Consider the following 22681-nt stretch of genomic DNA (forward strand, 5'->3'; position numbering starts at 1 on the left):
TGCGTATACCCAAACGGATTATGTGGTGATGCATGTAGTACAATAGTAATTGCAGCACATATAACGGAGCAGACGCAATGTCTTTTTTTTTGGGGGGGGGGGGTGTTCCCAGCGAAAACATCACAAACCATCACAGAATTAGAGTTCTGTACGCTCTTATTCAAGTGGGGATATTTATGTTCGCATTATTATGCCGGGGGTTTTAATTTCGGACGTGTGATGTGGAAGTTGTAATGTGCCCCCGGACAGCTGGTGGCGGTAATGCACTTAACGACTACGACGCTGGATGACAGAAAAAAAACAAGGAAGAACCAAATCAGGAAACACCATTGCATTAAACCGGGTGAAGTAGTGGCCGCCGTTATTGATTATTTAAAGATACGCTCCCTTATTTCATAAAGATGTCCAAAAGACATCGGTTGGATTTGGGTGATGACTACTCTAGTAAGAAGAGGTCTGAAGGGTAGGTGCGGCGCTAACTGAACTTGTCCGATTGAAACATTTTAAGCGCTCAGGGATTGTTGCTAGTTGGCTAAAAGCCTACGTTATGGTTAAATGGGACAATATAGCTCATTTAAACGTTATATGTCGGTTTTGTTGACCTGGCGACGTGCCGGTGTGACAATCTTTAATACGCTCAATGCAATATAATAAGCGTGTTTTATTGCATGAAATAGCATCACCACTAGCGTTTAAGGCACGTGTATGAAGTTAGCGGAATGCTACCACCCATACCTGATAGCTAAGCTAACGAGCTAGCATGCTAGCCCAAGCGGAAAACGACTGCCTTTTTAAAATGACATATTTCGTTATTAATTAGTTGAGCTTATGGTTTACCTATGTTTAAATTGTATTTATTGCCCTCTCTTAAATACGTTTTTTTTGTAAGGGAGCGTATTCTAAACTATCCCTGGTATGTAATGTTTAATTATCCATCATAAGAAAGAGGCAGTGGTTCTCTTGCCATGACCAGCAACTCTCCTGCTAACGTAATTTTGCCGTGATTGTTTCAGCTTGTTCTGGCGTGAACAGCTATTTTACTGTGTTTACAGTTTGGTTGGCTGTGAATAGGTTATTTTAGCGTTATGTGTAGTGTGATTTAAATCCTTTATTTTGCCGTGAATCATGCACTGTGCGTGATTCTCACCTCGCTACGCCCGCCTCTTTTCACGCAGGCTGTTATCGGCGTTACTAGCCTAACCATAACCCTTTAAGTAACTCTTCAGTTCTTCAATAAACATGCAAAAAAAAAAACCCGGCCCATTTACCATCTAGCAAGTTGTTAGTTTGAACCCGTGACAGCACCTATGGGGAAAGAGCTCTATCCGCTACATTACAAGCAGAATTTGTACTTGTAGTTCTCGCTCAATTCACGGCAAAATGACGCTAAGTGGCAAGTTGCTGGTCACGGCAAAATAAACTCTGCATAAGAAAGCAGCTTGCTTTCTGTTAATTCTCTTGCCACACATGCTTTGAAACCGTTTCACTAAGCATTTAGTGTTGACAACTTTTATAGTATTAACAATGCCACCTTGACTTACGAGTGATCCAATTTAAGAGTTTTTCCGAGTTTGTTGTTACTTTTATATTTTTATTTTTTTGCTGTAAGCCGTAGTTTGAGATACAGTGTTCCCTCATTTATCGCTGGGGTTACGTTCCAAAAAATATCCACAATAGGTGCAATCTGTGACATAGTCAGCTTAATTTTTTTGCAGTGGTTATCTTGCTGTGACCTGCAACTCGCGACGTAGCACCACATTTTTGGCATTCGGACTGACTCCGTCATACATATCATGCCATACAGGGGGGTATTTTCTCTTAGTATGCAAATTGTTGTGTTCATGACATGTCATCTGTGTCTTAGCAGGTATTAGTTCTAAGTCGCTTTTTTAGAAATATTTGCACGAAATCCAAATATAGCGAAACAAATCGCTAAGTTGGTAACCCCGATTGTGCTTTTGTAAACCATGTTCGCATTTGCAGCCATGTTTAGTTCAAGCAGTGCATATCACTGGGGATGTGTGTTGTCTAAAAAAAATAATCGCTTGCTTGGAGGGAAAAAAGATCTTGAGAAACTCAAATTGGTTGATGGAGTTGGTGAAAAGCCCGGCCCCATCTCAAAGTATATTGGAACACCAATCAGAGTACATTAATTATTTAACGTTGCATTTTATTGACACTGACAGGCGTGACAGAGACTCTGATCGAGACCGTGGGGATCATTCCAGGGACAGGGACAGAGACCGGGATCGTGACCGTGACAGGGACCGTGAGAGAGACATGAAGTCTTCGATTGCACCAGCTAAAAGCACGCCGGCCATCATCACCATGCCTCAGCTGAAGCAGATGGCCATGCAGCAGCAAATTAACCCGTTCACCAACCTCCCGCACACGCCTCGCTATTATGAGATTTTGAAGAAAAGGTTACAGCTTCCCGTGTGGGAATACAAGGAAAACTTCAGCGACATCATCACACGCCATCAGAGTTTTGTCCTTGTAGGAGAGACAGGCTCTGGGAAGACGACACAGGTGAGAAAAGACGTACACAGAAATGCAATTCAACGGGGATTTTAATCTATTTCGAATTCATGTGACTTTTGCTTTCCCTGTAGATCCCTCAGTGGTGCGTGGATATGGTGAGGAGCATTCCTGGTCCGAAGAGGGCGGTTGCCTGTACTCAGCCTAGGAGAGTGGCAGCAATGAGCGTGGCCCAAAGAGTGGCAGACGAAATGGACGTGATGCTCGGACAGGAAGTGGGCTACTCCATTCGATTTGAAGACTGTAGTTCTGCCAAAACAATACTGAAGTAAGGCGCTGATTCCACTCGTTTATTCCAGACACCACACATTTTCATCTGTTTGTCTCCATCTCCTGTTCTTTTAGATACATGACAGATGGTATGTTGCTAAGAGAAGCGATGAATGATCCTCTTCTGGAGCGATATGGAGTGATTATACTGGACGAGGCCCACGAACGAACACTCGCTACAGATATTCTGATGGGAGTGCTGAAGGAGGTGGTGCGTCAGCGGGCAGATTTGAAGGTTTGTTTGCTCACACATTTGCAACCTCAGGGGCACACATTCAAATGAATTCCCAATCCTGATGCTGTACACCCTCATAGTAGAAATGGATCGAGTGTCGCGGTTATCAGCATTGTTGCGATATTGCTCAAAGTCAAATAAACACGACCCAAAAAAAAAGGCACAGAAAACATTGCAACAGGTTACATTTTAAATGTAAAGAAATTAGCATCTCAATTGCCTTTTTGCCCATTAGGAATAGTTAAAATGGTCATATATAGGGCTGTGAATTGCTTAGTACCTGGCGATTCGATTCGTATCATGATTCATAGGTCAGGATTCGATTCAATACCGATTAATCCCGATGCGAATCTATAAATTGATTATTGCTACTTTTCTTTTTTTTTTACTAAAATTTAGAAAATACTAATCAGTAAACTTGTATGTATGTATGTATGTATGAAAATGTATTTATTTATCTGAAAATTCAGGCTTATAACTGAGCCACTGCATTTAACAAACAGGTTGCAGCAAACATTTTTTTAAACTCAAATTTAGAAAATACTTATCAGTAAACTTGTACATGTACACTGTAAGATTTGTATGAAAATTTATTTAAAATAAAATTCAGGCTTATAACTGAGCCACTGCCTTTAACAAACATGTTGCAGTCTGTTTCATGTTTGAACAGCACTAAAATAAAATATTAAGGCTTAATGTTCCATTAATATAACATTCTTTCATGCTTAATGTGTGAATCCTAACCCCAAGTAAGACGTTTTGTTGAATATTTCCATAAAAAAACTTATGTTTAAAAATCGATTCAGCCACATATCGAATCGATTTGAGAATTTCGCTGTAATATCGCGATAAAAAAATTTCTAACACTCCTTGAAAGTTGACAATATCTCTACTCATTTTAATTTTCCTTTAGCACATGCCTGAGTTTTAACTTTAAGATGTAATGTAATTCAATATAAAACATTTCTAACAAAAGTTAAAAACATTCCTGGATATTGGTATCCAAATTGGCACTCATTAATAATCAGTTATTTAAGTAGTTTGTGTTATGCTTTTTACCAAAAAGAATTGAGGGCAAAACACACAAGGAGTTTATTATTCTGTCCGGTAAGGTGCTATGATTTTTATTGTATTTTTTTTCTTCCTTAGTCCAGTTTATTGCAACGCAACGTTAATTTTTATTCTGCTCTCTGTCTCACATTTAAGACATTATCTGGGAGATATTTAGTAAAATGAAATGCTCATCAAGGTTCTGTTTTTGCTCAGGTGATAGTTATGAGCGCCACACTGGATGCAGGGAAGTTCCAGGTGTACTTTGACAGTTGCCCTCTGCTGACGATTCCCGGCCGCACACACCCGGTAGAAATCTTCTACACGCCCGAGCCGGAGCGAGACTACCTCGAGGCCGCCATTCGCACCGTCATCCAGATTCACATGTGTGAGGAAGAGGAGGGGGATTGTCTTCTCTTCCTCACCGGACAAGAGGTGAGAGCATACGTGACATTTACATTAGAAGTTGATACTGGTTAACTGCCAATTTGTTGCAACATGAAACCAATATGTCCCTTTTAGAAATAATGCAAACTGATGATTGGCTCCTGGCTCAAACCTGCACCACCATAAAAACCTTTGTCTTAGAAAACATGAAAACATTCTGTGTAAGTATGGAGGAAAAATGAAAGTGATGTCACCTAGTTGGAAGGATGAAAATTCTACACAACCCACCTATACCACATGATCATTTTCAGAGACACGTGATAATTGGGCATCTGCTGACTTTGACTGCAGTAGACACAAAGTGCTGTTATTGTATGATATTTCAATATTTTATTTGGCCCGAGTCATATTTTTCAGACCGTTTTGGTTGAGCTCCAAATTGCAATACTTGACGAGCATTCAATTTAGTAGATTCCATCCACTAGTCAGTATCTTTAAGTTGCCTTGAAAATAAATGTCTTCCTCTGCAGGAAATTGATGAAGCGTGCAAACGGATCAAGCGGGAGGTCGATGATCTCGGGCCTGAAGTTGGAGACATCAAAATCATTCCACTTTATTCCACATTGCCGCCACAACAGCAGCAGAGGATCTTTGAGCCACCACCTCCACGGAAACCCAATGGTGCTATAGGAAGAAAGGTATGTATTTTTGTTGTTGTCGTAAAGCTCCCACTCTTTAAAAAAAACAAAAACAAAAAAACGAATGTAAATTAACTACAAGCACACAATGTACATGCAAGGTATGTGACTTTGCTGACAGGGTGAACATGTTTGGCTAATGTTAGCGTTTAAATGAGCACATGGGGGACTGTCACTTATCAGCATGATTCAGTTAGCAAGCTGACCGTTTTTTTTTGTTAGTTTATTTACAACTATATTTTGGGCTTTCTGAAATGTTTTTATAATTGATATTTCAGAATGACAGAGTGGAAATGTTCAGCTTGACATCTAACTGCATGCAGAAAATTAAGCGTAAATTTTAATTCAATAAAAATCCACTGTTTTATCCTCCACTGAAAAAGGCGAAAAAAGAAAATCATGCCATTCATTCTTGGTTTGGATTTTTATTTTTTATTATTATTATTTTTTAAGGTTGTGGTGTCGACAAATATTGCTGAGACCTCTCTAACAATTGACGGCGTGGTCTTTGTCATCGATCCTGGCTTTGCCAAACAGAAGGTAGGCTTTGCAGCCGCACTTGCTGTCGAGCAGCTCAAAATTGTTTGCCATGGGCAAACTTCACTTGATTCATGTAAATATTGCACGTGGTGATTACCAATGTGTGTGCAGGTGTACAACCCTCGCATCAGAGTGGAGTCACTGCTGGTCACTGCCATCAGTAAAGCTTCTGCCCAGCAGAGGGCAGGACGAGCCGGCAGAACCCGTCCAGGGAAATGTTTCCGCCTTTACACAGAAAAAGCTTACAAAACAGAGATGCAGGTGACAGGCCGAAATAGTTTTCTTCCTAGTCTTTAAGTCTTCTATTAATTGTAGAATGCTAATCATGCTGTCATTTTCAGGATAACACATATCCAGAAATCTTGCGTTCAAATTTGGGGTCTGTGGTGCTGCAACTGAAGAAATTGGGCATTGATGACCTCGTGCACTTCGACTTCATGGATCCACCAGGTGAGCCAATCCACTTTACAAACAGATGACAGATGAAATTGAAGGATAATTTGACATTCTGATTATAATTGGTACGGAAGTGGTAAAATACACATAGAACATTGCAATGTAATGTTGAATACAAATAATATAACAATGAATGCTGAATCCCACATCAGAGTGCGCACGCTGACCAGCGACATGAAACTTTTCAAGGACATTTTGTCAACTCGGGCACATTTATCCAAGCCTTAACTACTCAAAAGAGCCTCCAAGACTGAGCTCTGTTTCAGGTTGATGTTAGAGGGTTCCTATAATTTAGTGACACTTTCCTCTTTCCTTACACTACAAGCATGAGTGGACACAGACTGGTTGTGGGTTTCTTCATTTCATCTACTTTCTATATGTGCAAGTTTGGCCCCACTCGCGCACCCAGTCTCTTGCCTTTCGGGGCAGCAGATGGATGAAAGCTTATTTTGTATTGACAAAGTACAATTTGAAATAGTCTTCCCTCATTTTCCGCTGGAGTTAGGTTCCAAAAAAGTACCCGCAATAAATGGAATCCGCCAAGTAGTTAGCTTTATGTTTTACATTTATTATAAATGTTTTAAGGCTCTAAAACCCCTCTCCACACAGTTTATACACTTTTCTTATCGAGGAATTTACATTTTCTCACATTTGTCTTTTGTTTAAACATTCTCAGTGTTCACATTGCTGTTAAAAAAAATGCATGCAAAATTGCACTAAAAAAATCTGCGAGACCGCGAAAAGTGAACTGCATTGCAGCGGGGGAACACTGTAATTCGGAAATGTTATCAGTGAGGTGGAAAGTGTTCCATTCCTTTGTCTTGTCATACATATTTCTTTCGTCACCCTCCTTGCAGCTCCCGAGACCCTGATGAGAGCCCTGGAGCTACTGAACTACTTGGCCGCGCTCAACGACGACGGCGACCTGACGGAACTGGGCTCCATGATGGCAGAGTTCCCCCTCGACCCTCAGCTGGCCAAGATGGTCATCGCGAGCTGCGAGTTCAACTGCTCCAATGAGATTCTTTCCATCACTGCTATGTTGTCAGGTAATGCCCACAAATGGGCGCCCGCTCATAGTCCCTGATGAATTCACATCAACTCACAGGTGTCCAACGGGTCACCCCCCCAAAAAAACTTGAGCCGTGGAAGATGAATGCAAAATTCAGTTGGATTGTGTTGTATTCAAATTTCCAAGGCCACCTCGGACTGAATGAATGTGTCTCTTGTGGCATCCAGGAGAGATGCATTTTTCAGGTTGTAGCCATAAATTGCTAGCGGCTGTAACTGCACGTTTAAGTGGTAGGTATAACAAAAAAACGAAGTAACTCGCGCCAGGCCAAGCCCATGTGCATCACTGGACCTTTTTTTTTAGCCACACCCCAAAAATTCGGACACCTGAAATGGTGAAAAAGAGTTTCGCGCTATATCTTAAGGATTCAGTACTATTACTTAGTTCTCAATCTTTGAACATTTTCAGTAATTATCTTCATATACTGTATAATGTCTTTAGAAATAAATATCAAAATTCACTTTACCAGCTCTTTAAATAAGCTTGAAAGACAGTGACAGTGGGCTTAATAGTACTATTTCTGCTGTGATGTAGTGTAAATTCCTAATCAATAAAAGGATTGTCTAAATAAAATTAAAAAAATTAAACAAAAAAAAACACAAATCTTTTTCTCACTGGTGTACGGATGTCTGTTAAATATGGACAATTTTCCTCATATTTTGTAGATTTATTTAATTATTTTCCAGCTGTGCTTTAATAAGTTTCCCCCAACCCCCTCTCCAAGCTAAGGCTGCAGGCCCCCCTCGATAGAGCTTGTGGTCGTGCCACTTGAAGCTGTCACGTCTTAGGCTTTTCTCCGTTGTTTTGGGAATTTTTGACTCATCCCTATGGGCGGCTTTGTTGGGGCCCATACCAACCTTGTTTAGTCCCACAGTGTTTTGTACGCCCCACGGAGGCTAAGAAGGCCGCCGACGAGTCCAAGATGAGATTCGCCCACATCGACGGCGACCACTTGACTCTGCTCAACGTCTACCACGCCTTCAAACAAAGTGAGTGGCACTCACTCACGGACATGTTTGGTACAGTGACCCCACGTGAAAATTCACAATGTTTTTTTAAATTCTCCCCAGACCACGAGGCGAACCAGTGGTGCTATGACAACTTTGTCAACTACCGCTCGCTGATGTCCGCCGACAACGTGCGGCAGCAGCTGTCCAGGATCATGGACCGCTTCAACCTGCCCCGCCGGAGTACAGAGTTCACCAGTCGAGACTATTACATCAACATCCGCAGGGCACTCTGCACGGGCTTCTTCATGCAGGTTTGTGCTGCTGGTGTATGACACACAAAAAGGATGGTTGGTGTCGATATACCGTAAAGTTCAGACTGTAAGCTGCAGCCTTTTCCAAAGCAAATCCATGCACACTGAAGCGCACACATGTGGAAAATGCAAATTTTCTTGTTTTTGTAGAACTTTACTTGCAGTGCTTTTTTTCCCCTCCAATTATTATTTTGCACTCAATTGAATGTGCAGTTAAGTTGAGCAGATATCTAACAGTGTGGTGTTCTTGCTTCAAGCTGCAAGGGTTCATTGTTGGAAAAAAGGTCTGCTAGCTTAATGCTAACTTATAATGGGAAATGCCATAGATGAGCTAAATGAAATTAGCACGTCTAATACAATGATGCAAAACCATGCAACCACCAAGTACTTTTTCACACAGTCAAGTAGCGTTGAATTGTTTATTTTTGTTTAATAAATCAAATCATTTAAAAACTGCATTTTAAGTTTACTTAGGTTTTCTTGATCTTTACATTTGTTTGATCTCAAACATTTAAAGTGGGGAGAGTATGCAAAAAAAATTCAGGGGGGGGGGGGCAAATACTTTTTGATGAAAGTTAAGCATTTTTTAAAATGTGGTGGATGCGGCAGGTATACAGTTTGGCTCAATAGACCGAATTTTACGTTCCATTGACTGTCTGTTCTGCAGGTGGCTCATCTGGAGCGAACCGGTCATTACCTCACAGTCAAAGACAACCAAGTGGTCCAGCTGCACCCATCCACAGTGTTGGACCACAAGCCCGAATGGGTGCTCTACAACGAATTTGTCCTCACCACCAAAAACTACATTCGCACTTGCACAGACATTAAACCAGAGTGGTGAGTAGCAGAAAGTCGGAGGATGATTAATTGTCGGTTCAAATAAGGTTACTCATTCTATTGCTTGTGTTGCAGGCTGGTCAAGATCGCCCCCCAGTACTATGAAATGAGTAACTTCCCACAATGTGAAGCTAAACGACAGCTGGAGCGAATCGTTGCCAAACTAGAGAGCAAAGAGTATTCCCAGTACTAAAAAATAACCAGTAAGTGTCCTAAGAAAATGACAGCGTAAAATATAGTTTTAGATCTTTCTGTATCATCGTATATTAAAACTGTTGACTATTTAGCATTTTGATTTTGTTTTTTATATATATTTTGTTAGCGTTCAGTTGTCTCCTCACATTGATGTCCATTCTTCAACTGTAATGAAGTATCAGCAAGCGTTGGATCGCTATAAATATTTTCAAAAGGACTATTGTCTTGATGTTTTCCTATAGGGAGTTGCTGGCTTTGTTTCTTTAATAAAAGGAGCTTTGACTTACAACCTTTTTATTACTACGTATAAAAAAAATGCACTTGATGTATTCCAAATCAACTTTATTCTATAGCATTAATTTGCCAGTTGAATCCAGTCCTCTAGTAATAACTACATGAGTGAGGATATTGGGTTAAAAATGTAGGGTGCCTACAGTACCCCCACCCCCCACAAAAACACATTTGATCCCTGACTCTTGGCCTTGCACAGGAGTTATCCTTGAAAGTAAAAAGAGAGATGAAAGGTTCTGTCTTTTAGTCCTGTTGGTCCAGCTTCACAGCTATGATGACATTTTACTCTGAGGCAGCCTAACAGGTAAAACTCCCAGCAGTCTCTGTCTTTCGGCCTATCGCCTCCCCTCAACATCCTCGATAGTCTCCGGAAGGCACCGGCCGCGTGTCTCCGACAGCTGCGATGCCGCAACTGCCCCCAGGACAGCTGAGGAGAACAAGATGATCTGGGGGAGGTCCTTCCACACTTCATCCAGTAAAAGGATCAGAGGAGCGAGGGCCACACCGATTCGGGCCATGGAGGAGTTGTAGCCCATCCCGTTCTGTCTACAAAATACAAAGTACAGTAGACCTTTTGGTATTGTCAATAAAACTACGCGTGCCTGTAACTGGCATGGTTTTGCTGCACAGATGGAAATGGGTCACTACATGGTTACAAGAAGCTCAAGTTGATCTAATTCAGGACTTAAAGTACTCCGGCTTTCCAGCGCAATGACAAATCCAGCGAAGTCAAAACACCAATGCGTAGAGAAGGCCAACTTCAAAATAAACCTTCCCATACCAAATATGTGGAGCGCAATGCAAATTAATGCTTTTATTTTGAAGTTTTTTCCCAGAAGCGTTTTGGCAGTCGCGGCGCAACTGATGACTTTACTCGAAAAGAAAAGAAAATGGTTGATAATTATTAAGTGAAAATATATTTTTAATGTCTTCTGTATTCATAATTGTTCTTTCACCATGCTAAAATATTATTTTTATCCAAATACCTGATTATTCAATAGAATTTTCCGTAGGATATTTGAATACCTAAATATTTGTAAGCTGCAGCACTAGAGGGGACTGCAACCCACAATGCTATACTATTACTATACAAAATATAAATGGATAATGAAAGAGATGACCTGGCACTTGGGGAGGACTGGCCAATGGGAATTTCATGAGTTTCCCAAATGCCCAGTCCATCCACGGGCACAAATCCAATTTCGATGGCTTGATAACTGTCGAACAACGAATCACGAGCACGTTGGACCCTGCGCTACCGCTGCCCGGAAAAAGTTCAGGCTCAGGATTATTATTATTTTTTTTTTACTTTAAGCCCTGCTAATTATTCTTCTTTCGTCGTCTTCTTTCCATGATTATACCTTCGAGCTACCAAAACCCCAAATTCTCTAAAATAAATTAGTACAAAAAATGATTTTGAATATTCATGAAATTATTTCAGGATTGCCCTTCTTTGCACGTGTTTAATAAAACTGAGTTGAATTTTTTGAAACCAACTACTGAAATGTGGTTAGCACCTCTCACAGTTGTCAGTCTTACCTACATTTGCAATTGTTCCAGTTTCCAACTCTTCACAATCAATGACACGTCATCTAAGATTTAAAATTGTGACTTCTTTTTTTTTTTCAGTCAGTGCACAAATACTGACAGTCTGCTGTTGAAACGTAAGATATGCAAGCGCACCTGACGACAGTGGGAAACAGTTCAGAAGAATAGAACACAATGGTTCCAAATGATGCTGAAGCAAAACCTTTTCCAATGACTGCCACCACTGTTCTCAAAGTAGACATATCTGGGGGAGGGTCACAGCCATCATTAAGTAGGACAACATTTCAATCGGTGGAAATGTAGTAACACCAACCTTTTGGTATCACAATGTTGATTCCCAGAAAGACCGCGAGCATCATCATCATTCCCACCTGTGTGCGCTTTCTGCCGATCGTGTCCAATAAGAACAAAATGGACAATTTGCCCGGCACTTCAACTGAAGAGTAGAGCAATTGAGTGAGGTAAACATTGAGACCAAAGCCGCTGATGTTGAAGGTGATGCCGTAGAATGCGATTGCCAAGCTGAGCCTAGAGAAGAGAAAGTGGACTGTTAACGGTATGTAACCCTAACCCACACATGAATCTGGAGATCATCATTTATTTATCCTGCACACAGACCAAAGTAAACCAGTGCATAAGGACAGTCTTCTCATTTTAGGTGTTCTCATCAGGTCCAGGTAGGAATACACTCTGCCTTTCTTCTCTGCCATCACGATGGAGGACAGAGTCTTGAGATCGTAAAAGGAACATTCTCGATGATTTTTAATGATTCGGACGCGACCATCATTATGAGGACTATACGAACCTCAGGTTGAAGTCTTTGACACAACGCCTCAGTTCCGTTCATTTTGGCACATTTGGTGAGACACACGAGAGCTTCGTCCAGCTTTCCGTTGGCAATCAGCCATCGAGCCGACTCTGGCATCCACCTGGAGGTCAAATGCAAAATTGCAAGCAAAAAAAAAAACGAAGACTCTTTTCACCGGATACAATGTCAAAGTCTGCAAAAGTTTAATCAAGAAAACTGGACAGCCTTTTGAATTAAAGGTTAACCTTTTTCAACCACCAACAATTGTCCAGCGTCTTGTCCTTGATTAAACTTTTGCAACTTTTACCGCAGCCTGAAAATCTACACAGACACAATGTCTCGGCTACTAAATAACCATTTATTGGAACCAGGCATAGGTCCATATATATATATATATATATATATATATATTACCTCCACGTGAAGATACCCAAGATGACGGGCAAAGTGACACTAATCGTCAGCCACCTCCAGTCTTTCACAAGGTAAGCAATGGGTACAAAGCATATGCTCCCAAATGACCAGGACAAGCTGTCCATTATTCCAACCATCTTTCTGTGTTCTATGTCCACCCACTCCACACCTGGATGAAGATTTACAAGGACACATACAGGATAGGTAAGTAAAGCACTTCAAATAGTGATTGAAATGAACACAAAAAAAGCAATTTGTGGATCTGGAATTACTGTACAGAGAACCACGGAGACGATGACTATGCCAGTCAGGCAAAAGCCGGTAAGGAATCTCAGCACTGCGAACATCAGGAAGGATGAGGCGAAAGCACTGGCGAGAGCAAACAGCATTCCGGAGAGATACGATGTCAGCAGCATGATCCTCCGACCGAACCTGAGCCCAGGAAGTCAACACATGGCGGTCATGTCATTAGCTGACCCGTACTGTAGGTTCTCTTTATAATCAATTCTTAATAGGCCTGCGAGTAGATGGTGACATTTTGTGCAAACACAACGGGGCGAACAACTGCTCTGTTGCCAGTTAGTAGCTTCTACTGGAGGCTTTTAAAACACTAATAGTCACTAGATGTGTTGTTAAGTTGCCAACACTGACTAACCCTTGCTTTGATCCAACGCCTTGGCGCTTCTCATGGTCATCAACAAAACTGCTCTCCTCATTCTCTATTTCGAGACTAATGTGAGAGAGCTTTTAAAAGACTTTTAGAAACAGTGAAAAATCGCGTAACTTTCAGCTTGTCCCATCAGAGAGCGCATCACGTTTAGTTTTTATACAAGTTGCACTTTCTGAAACTTGTTTTTTGTTTAATTTTTGATCCTGGCTTGGGATCGGCCAGGAATCAAACCCGCCATGTCTGCATGGCAGTTGCATGTAACCAGTGTGCTGATGTGTGTCTTTCACAAGGTCAAAAATCAACATGCACGTCAAATGTCTTATCTTGGATTATTTTACCCTCAAATGATAATAATGATGGGGGGGGGGGGGGGGGGGTCATGCTTGCTTTTGGGTGATTAAACATATCTTACGATATTTTATGGTAAATGTCAGAAAAATTAAGTAAACATTTCCACAATTTTATTGGAACGTCTTTAAATTTTGACATAACTCAATAGTAAAAAGATAAAACGAGTACCTTTGTATCAAAAGGCTTTCTATAGCTTTAAAAGGGAAGTCAACTAAAAAAATATATTTACAATAACATATTCTATGCACCCCCAATAAACATAATGTTCTGATTAATATTGTTTGTGGAATATGAATTAAATCCACCTGTTTTTCATCCATCTCAAGGGGCGGCCATTTTATCTTGTAGTCTGACATGACCTTCGTCACAGCTGACCTGTTTACTGGGTTTGGCCATGTGACAGTGGTACTTTAATTTTTAGTCAACAATAAGTGACAAAATGACCACCTCCTGAGATGGATAAAAACAGACGGATTTTTCTGCTTAATTCGTTTTCCACAAACACAGTATTAATCAGAATACGGTGTTTAGAATAGTGGGGGAGCAAAGTACATTATTGTTTAACTTGTCCATATCCCTTGAACAGATAACATAATCACCAAATAAATTTACTGATCACACAAATTAGGACAAAAATGACTTAATTACTTATTTTTCTCTCTCCCACTTTTGGGGAGAGAGAGTGTTCAGCCATGACCATAACTTTCTAAGGGAGCTTTGATAAGTAGCTATGTGAATATATAACTATGAAAATTACCTGTCACTCAGAATTCCAAAGGTAATAGCTCCAAACATGACGCCAACAAAGAAGATGGTGGCCGTGGTTTGGCTTCTGCTTCTTTTATCACACACCAGGTCCCACTAATAGCAACACATTCATGTTTTGGGGGTTTTGTTTTTACTGTGGGAAACCAGTGACGAAATGTAAAGTATAGGCTGCTCGTAGGTCACCTCAGTGGCCAAAGTGGACTTGAAGGTGGTGTTATCATACACCCATCCATCCGGACAGGGCAAGGTGGGCGCCTGAATGACGTCAGACGTGTTGAACAACAGATGATATTGAGGCTCTGCAAACATCCGACACGAGCTGCGGGTGCCGTCCTCCTCCAGCGGGATGCTGACGGTGATCCTGTCTGCCAGGGACAGATTCCCGAAGAGCCCTCCGTCGTCCAGGGCGGCGACTTGGCAGCGGTGCGCCGGAACGGCCGCGATGAAGCTGTTAAGTAAAAAGTGGCAGGGCAGCGTGAAGCGGCTTAAGAAACTGATGGTGATGATCATCTTCTGGAACTTCCCGAAACCGCCGATGTCAGAGATGATGTCCTCGAACTTCATGATGTGTGTTCCAGACACACACCGCAGCGTTCGCACACGAGAAAAGGTAATCGAGACTTTGGAAGCGATGAACTTCGACCTCTGATGCAGTTCGGCAAGGAATTCACAAAGGCCAATTCATAATTAAAACAAAACAAAACAGTTAAGTGGTGTGGCACAACAGTAAACCTTGGGAAACGCGGCTGAAACACAACACAGGAGACATTACGACGACGCGCATATAGTGCTGTAGAAGATTGCGGTACGGTCCTCGAGCTGTTCAAAATAAGTAACAAAATAACTACATGCTTTAATAAATAACTATACTAGTTTAACTATAGGGATAATCAGTTTCCTAAACAATTAATCATTTAAAATGGATGACAGGTGGGTACAGTTAAAGTATAGGCTACATACATAGCTATTGCAATATCCTAAAACATCCGGTTGAATTTAGAAAAATATAAAAGGACAACATATAAAATGTTATCTATAAATTTAGAGTATATATAAATTGTTTTTTATAAGCTAATTTGCTTATTGCTTTTGAATTGATATTTTAAAATGAAATAATTGACAAAGGAGTGCAATTGATTTGGAATTTTCAATTAAAACTAGCAATGTCAACTTGAGCCACCCAGTAATTTATTATACAACAGCAAGTGTCTGACTGGCTGCTCCCTCAAAATAGTTCCAGATTTATAAATAAATAAATCTGTCTTGTATGCTTTATGAAACTGTAATTTAAAACTCACTCTGTTCATTCTTCTATTATTATTATTGTTATTATTATTATTTTAAACTGACCAGACACATTATGATTTCGCTTATTAGGTTTATGGAAAACGTGCAAATACACATGATGCTTAACCAGATTTAGGAAGGCTTGCATTCATTATCCCTCTGTATTCCAGAACTTAAAATAAACAAACATATAATGTAAAACCCCAGATTAGGCTATACAACAACAACCACAAACTCGTAAAATATACAAAAATATAACATACACTCTGACTCATAGTAATCAAGTAATAAATATAAAAAATTAAACTTAGTGTAAAGTTCATTATTATAGATAGGCTATATTGCTGGAGTCGAAGTCAAGTTAGCCGCCAGAGATGGTTTTGGGGGTAAACTTAAAAATAAAAGCCATTTAAGGCATTTTCATGTGCACCGACAAGTATCAGCCTTTTTGCCCCAGATGAAAAAAAGTGGCATTCATCAACATTTTTATGTGGCATGTTGACTCATATGCCAAAATAAAACAGTATATGAATCAAAAGAACGATTGATGGCTTTCCAAGTCTCATGGTTTGGCTCATTGCCGGTTATTTTATAAAATAAGTTGAGACAAACATAGCGCCACACCAGGATAAAAAAAAGTCCAATATCACATTGTGAAAGATTGAATTCACAGTTTAATAAGAGGGTTCACTCCGTTCATTGCAAATGCCACCCAGGTGCTGCGACCGATGCACTGCGTGAAGCCTCTTCTCTTCCAGCCCACCAGAATGATTGATATCATTTTCATTTATCATGCCTTCAATTGACAGGCCCTACGTCCAACCACAATGTCTAATACAGTGCCTGTGCTAGAGAGGACATTCAAACAGACGTTGTCCATGTCCAAGGTGGCGGAACCGTGGTCTGCTCGTCAGCATCGCAAGCCCTCCATTTCGGAGTTCACCACGGACGTCTAGCATGTTGCGGGCAAATCCAACGTCGTCGCGGACTGCCTCTCCGGGGTCTCGGCTATGCCTGCATGAGTGTGGAACAGGCCTCAGACCTCGGGGTCCAGACCCTCAAAGGTTCGGACTCTGGGTTACGACTGGAGGAAGTGGCGGTGGGGGAGTCAGGTGTTAAGCTGTTGTGTGATCTTTCAACTGGCCTGCCTCGCCCACTGGTGTAAATATATATATATATATATATATGTACACACAATTCGTTCCTGTGAAGTGAGTGAAGTCGGAATTGTTCAACCTCCAAAAAAAAATGTCCCCATAGGAAATAATGTAAATGCAATTAATCCGCTCCCAAGCTCCAAAAACAGAAAATGTCTATTTATATTTAAAACAAAACAAAACATGTACAGTATTTAAATAATAAAAATACCTTACCTTTTTTTGTTGTGGTGTGATGGCATCAGTAGATGAAAAATGCTATGTTAATGCATGCTTAAGTTCAGTGCTGAGTTAGTGTATTTTACATTGGGCATATTGTTGGACTACTAAGGGGTCCTTGTGCGCTGTTTAGCGCCAGGCACATTGTTGAACAGCTAACAGTCGGAAGTAATTACGGAAGTAGTCACAGTAGCACTGTACGTTTTTCTTCTCTGCCACTGGAACTGCTGTTTCTTTGGGCACATGTTGAAGAAAATTGTAATGGAAAAATTAAAATGCACTTGCGAATATACGGAGCAAATATAGGGTTTCCCTAATTATTTTGTTGGCATCTTACAGCACAAGCTGCAAAAGGCTGCCATTTCAACATGGGTGTGTAGACTTAATATATCCACTGCACAGTATAATACATATGTAAAATTATATATATATTTTTAATTTCTTTCATTTGGTGAATTGGCAACTTTTACCTGAATGATAAAAATATTGACAGTTTACCAATTAAACCACTCATGATTTTTTTTCACCTATGTTTAATAAGTTTGATTCTTTGCACCAATGACAAGGCCAAATGCAAAAATATTTTATTTGACCAACAACAGGAAACTTAGGTTTTAAAACAAAAACATTTCAAACATATATACGCTGTTGGGCATTTAAAGTTTAAAAGTTATAAGCTAAGATATGTCAACATTGTGGGAACAAACATTCAATCTTAGAAAAAACAATTAAAAGTTATAAAACTACCGTACAAATCATCTTTGGCTGCTGGAGCTTGCCTGACTGTCTTGACTGTGAGCTTCTGTGTACTGATTTCGCCACTCCTGGGGATCCTGGTTATGAAGCTGACAACAAACACGAAGCAGCACTGGCATGTCAAATACTTGACTCAAATAACCCCAAAAAGGCTTTTGAGCCATCCGTTTTCATACCCTTCTTTACCCTAACACTTGAATATTCACCGCAATATATACACAGCAAATTATGTAAAGTCAATTTGACTCTATTTTGAGTGGGACCATATAGACTCCGTTTTAGAGTAATATTTTCACTTGGAAGAATAGCTCAGGTGGTAGTGTGGCAGTCTCCCAAGCTGAAGGTTGTGAGTTCCATCCTCAACCCTTGAGTGATTTTTTTAATTAAAAAAAATTTGTACTCTCTTCCAAGTGTAACTATTGGCCTAGTCTAAAACTGAGTCTATTTGGTCCTACTCTAAATAGAGTCAAATTTACTCATTTAGAATTTACTGTGTAGGATTTTTGAATGACTTTGCCACAATTTTTAGTGAATGAGACAATATTTTAAATCTTTGGCCATATTCACTGGAAAGGGGAACAAAAATAATTATTTCTTGAACTAAAACTTTACGCTGTCTGATAATTGTGACCGATTTCAAAAGAACTCGTGCTGAGTTCAAAATAAAACTTCTCTGTCAGTGCATGACAAACTGTAGAAAAGAGGACTTGTATATCCGGTGTGCCCAAATCAGAAGTTGATTAGCTTACTGGGAGAAAGCACATACATGAAGTCCTTAACCCATAAATGGCATGATGACCTCATCCCTGCACTCAGGTTTGATACTTACTTCAGCCACAAATTGAAGGATTTTGGTCTTGGAGACTTCTGCATCAGCGCGTGGACCCCACACAAAGTTGTGTTCAGGTGGCTCAGTGTGGGGGATAGGTACGTACCCCAGGTACCTGAGTACACATAAACACAAACAACACAATGCATGAACGAGCTTCTTTGTATTTTTTTTGTGAGATGCCAACACCTGCCCCACAGTGGTGATTACATGACCAATTATTATTATTTTTTTTTAAAGTATGTGGAGTGTGTGTGTGCGTGCAGACGCATAATGACTTCATGCCTGCATGTGCACTTTTCCTCCATGTTGCTGTGTGGTGTGGTATAAACCAGAATCTATGGTCTTACAGAATCTGGCTCTGAACACACCAGCGTGGAAATTCCGATGAACAGAAACGCAACAAAAATCAAGGAAAAAAATAAACCAGGCAGGAAAATACAACAAAAATATTTTTGCAACAAATAATTCCACATATGTCAAAATCAATAACGTGGTGTGCAGAACGTTTATAGCACAGCACATAGAAGTTAGACACACAAAAGTTCACAACATAACAGTGTTGGTAAAAACTTTATTGTGCATGATGGGAAAATTCCTAATCATTCACAAATTATCTCATCTTATCCCGTTGCTATGTGCAGTTATTTCACCAACACCCAAACTGTGCCACCCCTTTCACGGAGCACAGCTTGGGCATTTTTTTTTTCCGAACTCGCTGACTGACCCAAAAATTCTTGATTGTGTAAAGCCTTTTTTGTTGTAGAGTATAAAGTAAATAAACAAGTTATTAAAATAGGCAAATTATTTATTTATATAATTTTTCCTCCCCAGAATGAAGCTTCTAGAGAAGAACAAATTGATTTGGTACTCTTATGTGGATGAGAAGGATGGTCGTATCGCCAAAAATGGGGAAGAATTGAACCTTGGATGCCCTTATCGGCGTCCTGTACCGTGTACCCAAGACTGCCATTGCGAGCACAGTTGTTACCTTTGACGCACAAACTCATCTGTGACCGTCTTCTTCACGTCGCCAAACTCCTCGTGTTTCTTTCTGCAAGCACGATTTGTGTCGTCACCAAGAGGAAGTCGAGCACCGTCGGGAGAACAAACGGCGGCAATCTTACGCAGGGTTAGCACAGAGCTTCCCGAGGATGTTCCATATCAGGCCTTGCGGTCGCAAACGAGAAGACCGATTCAGTCGCATTTCTCATCACAGACATTGGCAGAGACGTGACGGCTCACCTTCTTTGGCCGTGCCCTGTTTCATGAAGATGACACTCAGGATGACAAAGAGCAGTCCCGTCTTCGGGTCAGCAGAGCTGCGGTGACCATGTCAGTCAGATGAGACACTTTGAAGGCTTTCAAAAAAAAATATATATATATATATTTGTGGAAGACTTACCTGAAGGACGAGGCTTCTGCTGTCACCTCCAGTTTATTGATGAGGATGTACAATTGATTCTTTGCGTCTATTTTAATCAATTTAAGGCCAAAAACCTTAACGGGGGATAAATAAATAAAACAAATAAAACGCATGTTAGTAATAGTAACTAGCTACATAGCATTTTAGGAGAAAGACAAAAACATTGACAGTATTTTATAAAAACAATGAAAAATACATTCTTAGTAGTGATGGGAAAATGAAGCTTCATGAAGCACTTGTAATATTTTTTGACTCCCCTAGATGGTGCTCTTGGTTTAAATATAACGGCTAGTGCAAAGGAAATTTATTACATTTCCACTGCATCTTTCAACCAAGAGTGGCATCTAGAGGAGTCAAAAAATATTACAAGTGCTTCATGAAGCTTCATTTTACCATCACTAATTCTTAGTGCATTTATAACAAAATATAAATATTTTGCTCCAGCTATAGCATCCTGTGGAGTTCACAGAAGAGACAACCTGATCAAAGGTGCGCGCCACCCTCTTCATGATCTCAGGGTAGACATTTCGGTATTCTTTGAATACGTGCTTCATCAAGTCTGAAACCAAAACAAAATCAGCCTCGTCACTGCATTTAAGCAAGACACTAACAGTAAGATAAATGGATTGTTATTTTTGGATTGCTTTCTGTCACTTGGTCGACAGAAAGCGGTGTTGCAATGTATGCAGGTAGCACTGTGAATAACCTCATGGTTCGCACTCACAAATACACATTTGGTTAGCACATCTGCTTCAATGTTGAGGTTCGGCGTTCACATTTTAGCTCCGGCGTTCCTATGTTTGCGGGAATGTTCTCCCTGTGATTGTGTGGTTTGTCTATCAGTACTAAGGCTTCCCGCCACATTCCAAAAACAACTTAGTTTCATTGAAGAATACTGCCAAAAAGTGGTAAGACAGTGTATACCGCCTCTTGTCAGCTGGACCAAATTAGGACAAGCGCTATAGAAAATTGTTGGCTGGCACGCACAAGTGGAACATTACTCAAAGTTGAACCTGAGTTAAAAGCGTTGTGTTTCACATGTATTGAGTGTCTTGATTGCTTATTACCTGCTCGCCTTACGGGTAACTTCTTTTGATCTTTTACCAGGATGTACTGTACCACATCAGCTGTCTGGAAAAACAGAGCGATTTGTGTGAAACCGAAAATTCCCTCCACTGTTAGCTATTTGTGCGCGTACCTTCTGGTCAACCTGGGAAGGCGAGAGCTTCTCAAGGCTCCTTTGGACCTGTGATGTCATTGGCTGAGTGAACGTTGCGTCTTCATCCTCACCTCCAGCGCCCTGCGTGCCACTTAGTCTCTGCGAGAGAAAACAACGTTGGGACAATTGTTATTAAAGAATAAAAATATTTCACAATAAGTAAAAATGGACTATAAAATGAGCATGATGGATTTAATTTGAAGGGTCATTTTGAGTGGCGGTGGAACCACTCTTTTCTGTTTCACCGTGTTAGTGTTATTCACATTGCTATACTCTCAACACTCCTACTGATGACGAAGAACACGTCCTAGTTTTAAGAAATTAATTGAAAAAGTATTACAATACATGCGTTATAATATGTCTCACGTGAATGAATCAATCATTTAAATTTTACACACATAAATGGAATTCAAAGATCGCAATGACGATCGTAATTTCTTGCCATATAATTTGAGAATATTATAAATACAAGGGAGACGACTTACTTTACCCTGTGAGGAGCTCTGACTAATGGATGTTTTCTTCTGCGACATGGTGCCTTATCATAATTTGCACGCGAGGAGTCTTGTTGTTAGCTGACCCGCCTAACGTTAGCCAACGTGCACTAGTGGTGAAAAGATCGCCGATGTATAGATCTATGGATTTATGACGCTTAGAAGTGAATCGAGAAGTGAAGCCAGCGGCGGCCATCTCGCGTTGCCACTCGCCACGTGCGACTAATTTGAATACATTTCTTGCGATGTTTTAACGTAGTTTTCTGTCTTCAAAGCGAAAATGGCAGTGTGTGGCGTAGAGTTGTACAAATACGCCCCTACACGTTACGTCATTAAGAATGTGATTATATTTGTTCTCTTACGTTGTATATCTCCGAGTGCTACTGGTAGGTTTGTCTGTATCATATTGTCATAACCATCAACAAAGAAATGAAAGCATAGCCCATCCGTAAAAAAACAAAAACATTTTTGCGAAATGTAAACCTAACCTCTGTAAGTCACGACTCATGATACTGGGATAACAAACTCTGAATGGTGATGCAAACAGTTAAGTTTGCTCATTGAGAGGCTCGCATTACTCCATACGGGGATCTTAGCGTAAAACACGCACTGATAAGTGTTTAAGGGAGGGCTACCAGTTGTTAGCAACAGTGGCAACGTAAGATGCCGGTCCTCTGGCTTCTAACCGAGAGGGGCAAATGTAATCCGTTCATATATAAATCAGTTTCTTCTTCTTCGTCGTCTTCTTCTTCTTGGTTTATTGGTGGGTTGTAAATCAATGTTTCCGGTGCTTTACCGCCACCATCTGGATTGGAGTGTGGAACAGATTGCATGTGGAAAGGTCGACATTGAAATCACGTTTGATTTGAGGACGTTGTACACGGACTATGTTAAATCCGTTTGTA

At 40.5% G+C, this 22681-nt stretch overlaps 3 protein-coding genes and 1 non-coding gene across 7 annotated transcripts; 1 reads left to right on the forward strand and 3 right to left on the reverse strand.

Moving 5' to 3' along the window:
* The first annotated feature begins 296 nt into the window (after positions 1 to 296).
* Positions 297 to 9756, forward strand: LOC147169873 (ATP-dependent RNA helicase DHX15). Of its 2 annotated transcripts, none has more exons than XM_086082010.1 (14): positions 297 to 463; positions 2187 to 2529; positions 2613 to 2806; positions 2884 to 3043; positions 4310 to 4528; positions 5011 to 5178; positions 5632 to 5718; positions 5830 to 5979; positions 6060 to 6168; positions 7032 to 7223; positions 8113 to 8235; positions 8317 to 8507; positions 9175 to 9344; positions 9420 to 9756. In XM_086082010.1, the coding sequence occupies exons 1-14, from the start codon at positions 402 to 404 to the stop codon at positions 9535 to 9537; spliced, it is 2286 nt and encodes a 761-aa protein (XP_085938136.1). In that variant the 5' UTR covers positions 297 to 401; the 3' UTR covers positions 9538 to 9756. The 2 variants fall into 2 exon arrangements, with proteins under 2 accessions (XP_085938136.1, XP_085938137.1); XM_086082011.1 differs by having other exon boundaries at positions 301 to 463; positions 2229 to 2529.
* A 61-nt stretch (positions 9757 to 9817) lies between these two features.
* On the reverse strand, positions 9818 to 15176 carry LOC147169874 (solute carrier family 22 member 7-like). Its single transcript, XM_086082012.1, has 9 exons — positions 14573 to 15176; positions 14379 to 14482; positions 12878 to 13032; positions 12601 to 12769; positions 12184 to 12307; positions 11997 to 12106; positions 11692 to 11906; positions 11514 to 11622; positions 9818 to 10376 (listed from the first exon to the last, which is right to left on the reverse strand). Exons 1-9 carry the CDS (start codon positions 14951 to 14953, stop codon positions 10166 to 10168), a joined length of 1578 nt encoding a protein of 525 aa, XP_085938138.1. The 5' UTR covers positions 14954 to 15176; the 3' UTR covers positions 9818 to 10165.
* A 2437-nt stretch (positions 15177 to 17613) lies between these two features.
* On the reverse strand, positions 17614 to 22435 carry ndnl2 (necdin-like 2). 3 transcript variants are annotated; one of them, XM_086082015.1, is made up of 10 exons: positions 22265 to 22435; positions 21262 to 21381; positions 21131 to 21194; positions 20543 to 20622; positions 20043 to 20137; positions 19883 to 19959; positions 19765 to 19807; positions 19629 to 19691; positions 18638 to 18752; positions 17614 to 17897 (listed from the first exon to the last, which is right to left on the reverse strand). In XM_086082015.1, exons 2-10 carry the CDS (start codon positions 21319 to 21321, stop codon positions 17808 to 17810), a joined length of 687 nt encoding a protein of 228 aa, XP_085938141.1. In that variant the 5' UTR covers positions 21322 to 21381; positions 22265 to 22435; the 3' UTR covers positions 17614 to 17807. The 3 variants fall into 3 exon arrangements, with proteins under 3 accessions (XP_085938141.1, XP_085938140.1, XP_085938139.1); XM_086082014.1 differs by lacking the exon at positions 22265 to 22435 and adding an exon at positions 21773 to 22173; XM_086082013.1 differs by lacking the exon at positions 22265 to 22435 and adding an exon at positions 21768 to 22165.
* On the reverse strand, positions 18877 to 19011 carry LOC147169876 (small nucleolar RNA SNORA11). The gene has a single exon (XR_015095876.1). It is a non-coding gene; the product is annotated as a small nucleolar RNA SNORA11 (small nucleolar RNA).
* Positions 22436 to 22681: the final 246 nt, after the last annotated feature.

This window comes from Leptonotus elevatus, chromosome 8 (genome assembly GCF_054856555.1).
Source record: "Leptonotus elevatus isolate MCC_2025b chromosome 8, RoL_Lele_1.0, whole genome shotgun sequence".
NCBI classification, from domain to species: Eukaryota; Metazoa; Chordata; class Actinopteri; order Syngnathiformes; family Syngnathidae; genus Leptonotus; species Leptonotus elevatus.

Coding starts and splice junctions, on each gene's coding strand:
- LOC147169873 (XM_086082010.1), top strand. CDS start 402: ATGTCCAAAAGACATCGGTTGGATTTGGGTGATGACTACTCTAGTAAG. Junction 4,529..5,010: donor TCTTCCTCACCGGACAAGAG/GTGAGAGCATAC, acceptor CTTCCTCTGCAG/GAAATTGATGAAGCGTGCAA. Junction 8,236..8,316: donor CTACCACGCCTTCAAACAAA/GTGAGTGGCACT, acceptor AATTCTCCCCAG/ACCACGAGGCGAACCAGTGG.
- LOC147169874 (XM_086082012.1), bottom strand. CDS start 14,953: ATGAAGTTCGAGGACATCATCTCTGACATCGGCGGTTTCGGGAAGTTC. Junction 13,033..14,378: donor TTTGGAATTCTGAGTGACAG/GTAATTTTCATA, acceptor TCCTGGGCTCAG/GTTCGGTCGGAGGATCATGC. Junction 10,377..11,513: donor CTGTTTCCCACTGTCGTCAG/GTGCGCTTGCAT, acceptor TGTATTTTGTAG/ACAGAACGGGATGGGCTACA.
- ndnl2 (XM_086082013.1), bottom strand. CDS start 21,815: ATGTCGCAGAAGAAAACATCCATTAGTCAGAGCTCCTCACAGGGTAAA. Junction 21,195..21,261: donor CTTCCCAGGTTGACCAGAAG/GTACGCGCACAA, acceptor CTGTTTTTCCAG/ACAGCTGATGTGGTACAGTA. Junction 20,138..20,542: donor TGGCGCGCACCTTTGATCAG/GTTGTCTCTTCT, acceptor TCCCCCGTTAAG/GTTTTTGGCCTTAAATTGAT.